General features: G+C 42.1%; 1 protein-coding gene across 1 annotated transcript in view; it reads left to right on the top strand.

Moving 5' to 3' along the window:
- The window catches only part of SCN11A (sodium channel, voltage-gated, type XI, alpha subunit), a 93,532-nt gene that overhangs the window by 15,481 nt on the left and 68,764 nt on the right, over positions 1–9,287 (top strand). The window contains exons 4-5 of the mRNA XM_006890647.1: positions 1,294–1,422; positions 3,515–3,609. Of these exons, the coding sequence (XP_006890709.1) occupies positions 1,294–1,422; positions 3,515–3,609 (224 nt within the window). The remainder of the gene's footprint in view (positions 1–1,293; positions 1,423–3,514; positions 3,610–9,287) is intronic.

Below are 9,287 nucleotides of genomic sequence, written 5' to 3' on the forward strand. Positions count from 1 at the left end.
GGAGGGACAGCACAGGAGGGGAAGGCCCTCTATGAGGTGGATTGATTCAGTGACTGGGATAATTGGGATGGGAGTGTCAGAGATGGTGCGATTGGCACAGGACAGAGCGGAATTTAGGGCTCTTGTACACAGGGTTGCTATGAGTGGCAAGCGACTTGACGGCACATAACAACAACAACAACATACTTGAGGAATTAAGATTACCCTAAACAGTTCCGATAAAGTAAGAAATAAATAACACCTTATCCTAATTTCCCAGTCAATTTTACCTATTTGCCACAGTTTAGGAAGTCGTGTGCTTCTAGAAATTTTGGCTATTTCCTCTAGGGTTTCTATCTTGTTGGAGTGTAATTTTTTTATCATTTTCTGTTGTGATTCTTTTTATCTCAGTTAATCCTGCTGTATTGCCAGAAAAAGAAGATATTTATTATTTTGCATTTATTCTTCTTTCTTTTTTTTTTTTACTTTGCCAATTTTATTGATTCAATTAAAACCAACTCTCTATTTTGTTGATTCTATTTTTTAAATGGACTTGCTGTACAGAGGTAACTTGTGGTTGCTGTTAAGTTGAACACTGTGACACTGATGTGTCAAATGCTATAATGGTTACACATGTTGAACAGTGTTGGAGCTCTCAGATTAAAACAAGCTTGGGAGCAGGAGTGGCATCCACTCCCGAAATAGCTTACCTCCGGAAACCCTATGAACTTGAAGAAATGAGGAAAGTTACACAAGTGCTCAGATCTTTCAGAAGAAAGTAGAATGGCTCTGCTTTTTGCTTTGCTACATCCTTTTTTTTAAAGAAAAAGAAAATTATATTGATTTGCTTACAAAATCTGTGTACGTTGTGTTTCAGACTATCCATCCTTCACATTGTGTTTCATACAATCATTCCCATTTAGTCTAGTTTATAAAATTAACCAATATTGTTCCCTTCCTATTCTCTCCTTCTCTATCTCAGAGGAACTGTAGAATTGGGGTGATATTTGATTCTTCTCATCCCAGCGTCCCCTTGTGCGCTCAAACTAGGCTCAAGAATATAGTCACGGGCTAGGCATTGAGAAGGTGCTGTGTCACTCTATCCACAGGCCTTTGTCTCAGAAATTCTGAATACCAACACTGGCCTGAGGACCTTGCCTCTCTGAACTCTCATTTGCTGACAACCAGAGTGTTAAATACTACATTTAAATGGAAGAAACGGTCATCAAAGCCAAATATGACAGATGGGCTTTTTTGCTTTTCTCATCACTTATCGTACTTTTTCTTCTTCTGAACGATTTGTTTTTTTTGTAGGTTTATCTTCACTGGCATCTATATTTTTGAAGCATTGATAAAAATATTGGCAAGAGGCTTTATTCTGGATGAGTTTTCTTTCCTCCGAGATCCTTGGAACTGGCTGGACTCCATTGTCATTGCAACAGCGTAAGAATGTTAAAGAGTCTTGTTGGACACACTCAGGGTGGGAAGGACACACAAGTGTCTCCATCAGGGCTCTCTGTGAACCCCGGGCAGTGCTAGACCGTGGCCTACAGAGGCCTATGGGGCTTTGTCAGTATTGGTAAGTCCTGAATGCTGTCATACAGCCAGGTGGCCACAGATCTTCTACCATAAATCCATTTCTATGCCAACACTCATGCTCTCATTTCCTCAACCTTTCCCTCTCCAAATGCTGGTCTACTGTGGGCCGGGTTCTGCACAAGAGACAGAGACTGTGATGACGGGGAAACAAAAAACAGACACGGCTCTCACCCTCCTAGTTTCCTACTGCTCCTGTAACAAAAATACCTCAAATGGCTGGCATTAAGGAACAGAAATTTATTTTCTCATGCTTCTGGAGGCTGGAAGTCTAGATTCATGACTCTAGTACAGATTCCTCTATTATCTATTTATTTATCTACATATTTATCCATTCCTCTATTATCAGTGGCTGCTGACAGTCCTTGGTGTTTTTGACAGGGGTCTCTACTATGGGTGTCTCTATATCTGTTTTGCTCTGTTTACAAATCAGAAGTGATTAGATTTAGGACCCACCCAACTCACACAATCACATTAACATAAAACAAGTAACCTCTATTTCAAACAGGATCCTATTACAGGTATAGGGGACAGAATATCTCATGTATTTGTTGGGGGACACACAATTAATTCAATCTTCACACCTTTTACATGGCTTACAAGAGGAAGTTAAACAGTTAAGAACTAGTATTATTGATATAGATACTTTCTCACTGATTCTGACTCTTAATGCTTAAATGAGTGGATACAAACTGAAAGGTTGATAGTTCAAACCCACCCAGGAGCTGTACAGGAGAAGGAACTGATAGACTTCCGTAAAGATTGTTGTTGTTGTTGTTGTTAAGTGCCGTCGAGTCACAGATGACTCATAGTGACCCTATGAAGGAGAGTCCTTGATGCTTGGGTGCCTTTCATCCTCTCTCCAGGTTCATAGGGTTTCCAGAGGCAAGCTATTATGGAAGTGGATGCCACTCCTCCTTCCAACCACAAAGATTACAACCTAAAATATCTTATGGGGACAGTTCTGCTCTGAAACATGGGGTGGCTCTGAGCCAAAATCAATGCAAAGTCACCTCACAGCAACATGACACAGCAAGGTGAATGCTAAGATAGGGGATATGTGTGGATTTGACTCTCAGAACAGGTGGAACTTTCAGAACTGTGACATAAACTGTCCTTGGCAGAATCACACAGTATTCTCTCATGCTTTCTTCTAGACCTTTTCTAGATTTGACTCTTATATTCAAATCCATTATCTTTTCTGATTAAGTTATGTATAATATGAGGTAAAGGTTGAACTTCTTCCTGGAGGAGAGGACACCAACCTGCCATCTGAATGACCAAGCACAGTGAGAAAGAGAAAAAGGGAGAAGAGAATTCCAGAAAGAGGGAAGAGCATGTTTTATGATACTATTGCAGTGTAACAATAAGCCTAACATGCTTAGGATGTGCCATGTATTGCTAAGCCTTCTGCCATGTATGTTTTTCTTTTTTATAATCACAAAGGCTCTTTGAGGTGAGGCTGTTAATAGGTGCGTTTTTCCATTTCAACTTCTTGTTGAGAGGCAGTGGAGGCCAGCAGGTGAAAGTACAGACTCTGGGATCAGGTCTCAGGATTCATTTCCGGGTTGGCTGCTTTGGGCTAGAAGAACATGGAGAAGGGCACTGGCACTTGGAATGTGGTAGCCAGTCAGCAAAGTGTGGGTTGGTTTCTAGTGTCCACAGATGTAGCTGTAACAGCACAGAGTATATCAAGGGATCCATATGTACGTCTAATCATAAAGATTAGCTAAGAGCAGGCTCCTACGCAATCCACAGCAGTGGAGGGATATTCCAGATGCTGTGACAAGGGGGAGATGGGGAAGGTGAGATTATCGGTTTTGCCTTGGTGGACATAGCTCTCAGATCATCCTTCCTGGGTAGATGCTTGAAAGTCTTAGTGCCCAATGCAGCTGCAGGACCGAGCAAGCCCAAGATCCCCCTGTGTTTTGTCTTGTAGGTTTCCATCATATTTCATAAAAAAAGGTATCAGCTTGTCACCCTTGCGGACTTTTCGCGTGTTCAGAGCTTTGAAAGCAATTTCAGTAGTTTCAGGTAAGTCAAGGTGAAGTTCAATCCTGGGTCTGAGCTGGGGAAGGAAGCCCTTTTGGGTTTCATTTTTTTCGCTCTCTCTCAAATAGCATCACATGAGCCAAAGTCAAACTTCATTTTGGTTGTTTATTTGATTGGTCAATGACTAATATGTCCAAAAATTGCACTGAAGTTCTAGCAACTCAAAACTCCTTGCTGTCAAGTCAGAACTGACTCAGAGCTGATTCTCCAGCAGGATTTGTGGCTGTAAGCCACTTGCGAAGAGATCGCCCCTTGTTCCCTTTTTGGAGTGGCCAGTGGGTTTGAACCGCCAGTAAGTTGCCCTCCTCGGTTTGGCGGTGCCATCTCCCTTTGGATTACGCCACCAGAGCGTCCTTTAGGGTATGTCACTGAACAAAAAGAACAAGATCCTTGTCCTCCTGGAGTCCTAGATAAGGTGTAGGGAGATAGACACCAATCAATAGCTATAGTAAAGAAATGATATTGTATGTTATTGGGTAATAAATGCTTTTAGTGTGAGTCAAGTGAAACTTAACAAGCAAGTTGGTTTTTCACGGAATCATTCATACTCAACACACACTTTGTTTTATAATGTTAATTACAGTACTCACAATGTAAAGTGTATTTGCCCTAGTCCTCTGAACTTTCATTTCCTTTATTCCCATTAACCCTTCTATCCTGCTTTACCTGCCTGCTAGACTTCACTCATGGAGAAACGCTCCTCCTTTGACCTTATGTGATTGGCTCTTTTAAGGCTTGAGTGCATCCACTGAGTTGTGATTGGTCCCCTTATTGGTCTGTTTACTATTTAGTTGAAAGTCGAGTCATGGGGTAAATTTTGTTCCACATTCAAAGAATGAGTAAGGGCCATGGTCTCAGGGGCTCCGGCAGTAAGACTGGTCTTTTTAGTGGTTTTGAGTCTTGTTCCATGTTCCCCCCACCCCCCTGATCCCTTTCTACTTAGTTAGGATCATCCACTGTCATCTCTTACAGAGTGGTCAGTGGTAATAGGCAAGCTCTATATAGTTCTTCTGGTCTGGAAAGTGATACATCCTACTGGAAGCCCCAAGGGTCAGAGGAAATAAGCAGCAATTTTAAATATAGCAGAGTGATTAGGATAGTTGCAATTGAGAAGGCAAAAGCAGACATATAAAGAAAAGTGTTTTACACACAGAAAACTGTCAGTACAAGAACACTGAAGCCAAGGGAGTGAGGTACCAGCTGGTGGTGGTGAGATCACAGATAAAGGGGAGGCTTTCAGGCCTGGGGAGTGGGGACTTGAAATTGATTCTTCTGAGCAATGAGAACCACGTAAGGGCTTTGAGTATAGGAACCATATGATCTGATTCACGTTTTAGAAGGTCCCATATGGCTGTTCTGTGGAAAATACAATGTAAGGGAGTGAGGATAGAAGTAAGAAGATCCAGTAGGAGGCACAGCAGATGCGTAGGAAGGTCTGCTCAGGTCTCCTGCTGTGGAGTGTTGGCTTGATTGACAGGGACAGCTGGATCTGTCATACCTCTGCTTGCCAGACCTACTCCTGCAGGGTACCAGCCTCTTCCAATAACCGGCTTCCATGATTTCTGTCAATCTGACTGGGGATTGCAGTGCAGCTTCTTACCGCTAGGCCACCCAGAGCTCCTTGAACTCAGTGTCATCTATACTCACTCCCTTGGTGACCTCATCACATTCCGTGGGCTAAAATACCTTCTGTAGATTCGTGATTTCTAAACTGATGTCTCCATCCCAGTCTGCTCTCTGGAAACAGACACAGATGCCTCATAGGTACTCTTGTGTTGTTGTTCTGTACCATCGAGTCTCCTGTGCCTCATGTGACCTTACCCTAGCCCAATAATCTGCGACTCTTCCTGTCCCAGAGGAATAGGCCTATCCTTCCCCCTCTCCCCTTTCTCAGATACCAGATCTGTTCTGCAGTCTGGAGTCCCTGCCGTCACACGTCCACCCTATTCCACTTATTTGTCACAGGCATTTTCCTCAAGAAAGCAACCTCACGCACACCTAAACCTGTTTGAATGTCAACTACTTGGCAAGCCCAAGCTGATATTTAGGTGTATATCAGATATTCAGCTGATATTCCTCAATCCAAGCAAGAGAGAGTGGTACTGCTAGATCAGGTGGTGGTAGGATTGTTGGTGGAATGGGGTCAGATTCCATATAAACCTGAAGATCAGGATCAGAGGATTTCCCAAGAGACTTGCTACATTTGTGATGTGAGACAAAGAGAAGGGTGTAAGAGGACTTCAGGGGTATTGGCCTGACTGACTGTGAGGATGGAGTCACGATCACCCGAGAGAAGGAGACTAGGAAAGGAGCAGGTCCACGGAGATGTGGCGCTAATTTGGGACATAGCGAATTTGAAGTGATTGTTAAATATCCAAGTGAAGTCACTGAGTAGGCCTATTCGGTATCTGAGTCTATTTCCAGAGAGCAGACTGGGATGGAGACATCAGTTTAGAAATCATGCACCCCCAGAGGGTATTTAAATCCATGGAATGTGATGAGAGCACCAAAGAGTGAGTGTAGATGACACTGAGTTCAAGGAGCTCTGGGTGGCCTAGCGGTAAGAAGCTGCACTGCAATCCCAAAGGTATACATTTTGAATCCACTCTGCTCCATGGGAGAAGAATGGGTAATCTCCTCCTGCGTGATTAACTGCCTCTGAAGAGCTGCTGGACTGTGAGCGGTGGGTCAGTTCTGACTTGACAGTACACAGTAACAACCACCACCAACATTTAAAGTGGAGAGGAGAAGAGGAGAAACCCAGAAAAAGAGAAGAGCAGGGACCACTCATGTGGCTTCCAGGAAGCTGGATGAGGAAGGTGTTTTATGAATATGAATTACAGTTTGTCAGATGAGATTATTATAGCACAACTTTCTTCTAGCCTTTTGACTTCTCTTCTCTTTTCTTTATTTAAAAGCAAACCCAAACATCTTCATTTTTCCAGAATTCACTCATCACCTCTTTTCCTCTAATTCACCTTTTCTGTCAAAGGCAAATCATGAAAAATCATAAGAATTATTTGGTTCTACTTATTGTACAGCTTAAACGCCATTGTTGTTACGTGCTGTCAAGTTGCATGTGACTCACAGCGACCTATGCACACCAGCTCTGAGCCCTGCCCTGTCCTGAGCCAGTCTCACGGACTCTGACACCCCTACCCCGTTACCCTGATCACCATGTCAATCCATCTCATCCGGGGTCTTCCTCTCCTGTGCTGTCCTTCCATCCTTCTAAGTATGATGCCATCCTCCAAGGGCTGGTCTATCCCATGGACCCCTAATATAAAAACTTCCAGTGACCTGGATCTTCTCAAACAGACAGTGGATTAGTTTTTACTATTTGTTATTTTTACTATTGTGTGTATCATCAAGTCAGAACTGACCCATAGCTGACCCGTTAGCCGGTTTTCAGGGGCAGTAATCACAGAGGAGATTGCCCATCTTTCTTCAGTAAAACAGCTGGTAGATTCGAACTGTGTGCCTTCAGGATTGCAGTGTAGATTTTTACCACTCGGCCATCAGATAGTAAATGATGATAATGAAGTTGTTAGAGGGGGATTTATGTAGACTTTATTTCTCTTCCTCCTTCTCTTTCTCTTTTGTAAATAGGGCCTCAGCTACCCCAGTGAAGGCAGGAGCTTTCTACATGATCTGAGTCATTCATACTTCATACAGACAAGAGAAATATTTAGCTAGTCACTTAGCTTCACTATTTTCGTCTTCCTCTCTAAGAATATGGATGTAGTCTCCATTTTGGCCAGAGAAATATACCACTAATTACGAATGTTTTTTAGAAATAAGGATGTGAGGTACAGTCTTTTATGAAACTATATGAAGATTATTCAGTGATCACAACTACATTCCATTCCAATCTTTTTGCTTTACTCTATCTTATTATAGAGTAAAATGTTGCCTGGATGAAATTGTGGTAACCTCTGCTTTGGCTGAAATTGCAGATTTAAAGAACATTTTAGCTCAACCTCAAACAAGGCCTCCCCTCTACTGGCATCAAACTTTGTGGGAAGTTTTGTTTTTTCAGTTGCTCTTGCTGGTTAACCAGAAGGTCAGCAATTTGAACCCATTAGCTGCTTCCAGAGGAAGACCTACCAATTTGATCTTGTGAAGATTTTAGCCTAGGAAACCCTATGGGGAAATTCTACTCTATCTTGTTGGGCCCCTGAGTTAGAATGGACTTGAGAGTTCACAGCCACTACGTTCCTCTGGACGCTGCCACGTATTCTCATCTTTTCTGCCTGCAGGTCTGCCATTTATGAGTTGAAATTTTGTTATTTAATGCCGTCCCACATATCACAATTGAGAGCTGAGAGTTTATGCCTCTAATTTTCTCGAGACGGTAGACAGTGACTCAATGGTGTGTGGGATCGGACTTGTTCTGGCTCCCCAGCCAATTATGCATATTTTCCCCCAAATCCAAATCCAGTGGTATCATCTTGATAGCTTGAAATTAGCCATAGAAGCTGAGGTAGAGAGTGGAGCGTATTAATTTCACAGAATTCAGCAAAAAGGAAAACCTGTGTTGTTATGTGCCCTAGAACTATGACTCATAGTGAGTGACCCAATGCACAATAGCTCTGAATTCTGCTCTACCCTGAGTCAATCTCACTGTCTCTCACACACCTACCTTTATTACCCCAGTAACTGTGCCAATCCATCTCACCCAGCATCTTTTTCTCCTGCCTTTCAAACATCTTCTCCAAAGACTGGTCCCTCTTAGCAACATGTGGGGATGCAGCTTGGTTTCATCCGGGACACACCTGTTCGTTTTCTTGACAATCCATGGTAGGTTCAATATTCTTCTCCAGTACCACAACTCAAAGGCATCACTTCTTCTTTATAGGAAAACCTATAAACCCTATAAATTAGGGCTCCTCCCTGCCCTGGAGATCTAATTGTTAAATATTTTCCTTATATACACAAGAGTTGTTATTGTTGTTGTTGATTGCCTTTGAGTTGAACACGACTCATAGCGACCCTATGAACAAAAGACCTGAAGCACCTCTACAACTATCGACATTTATCAAAGTTCATAGTTTCCAGAGGCATGTTGTTTAGGAAATGGATACCACTCCTGTTCTAGATGTCTATACTATATTAGACACTAAGTAAATTTCTTGAACGAATCGAAAAAAACCAGTAAAGTAAACCCCTATTTTACTGGTAAACTGACTAAACTGGTAAACAGAATTTTTTAAATTCTTTTTAATGAAAGTTTATAGAGACTTTGGATTTCCATTTATTCATTGTTGTACTTTTCTTCCTGCCCACCCCTCTCCCCCAATTCACTCTTCTCTTTGAAAAGCAAAAGAAAAATTTTTTCATTGTTATACAATCCCTTCCCCCAAGGCCACTCCACTATGCAGCCTTCGTTCTGGACTCCTGTCATGATAATAATACCTAATCATATATATCTTTTAAACAGTTCTATTCCTCATCTGTTTCAATGCAGTATACATTATATATTCCCTCTTTCTCAGTCTCCCCTCAGCCCCAATGTCAGTCCCATTTTACAACAGTGGGACTATGCAATATTTGGTTTTTTGTGACTAAGATGTTTCACTCAGCATAAAAAAAGTCACCCATTGTGTATAATAGTTCATGAGTTCCTTGTTTTTCAGTGCAGCATATTATTCCATTTCCTT

This window comes from Elephantulus edwardii, unplaced genomic scaffold (genome assembly GCF_000299155.1).
Source record: "Elephantulus edwardii isolate Elephantulus edwardi_28Jun2011 unplaced genomic scaffold, EleEdw1.0 scaffold00091, whole genome shotgun sequence".
Lineage (NCBI taxonomy): Eukaryota > Metazoa > Chordata > Mammalia > Macroscelidea > Macroscelididae > Elephantulus > Elephantulus edwardii.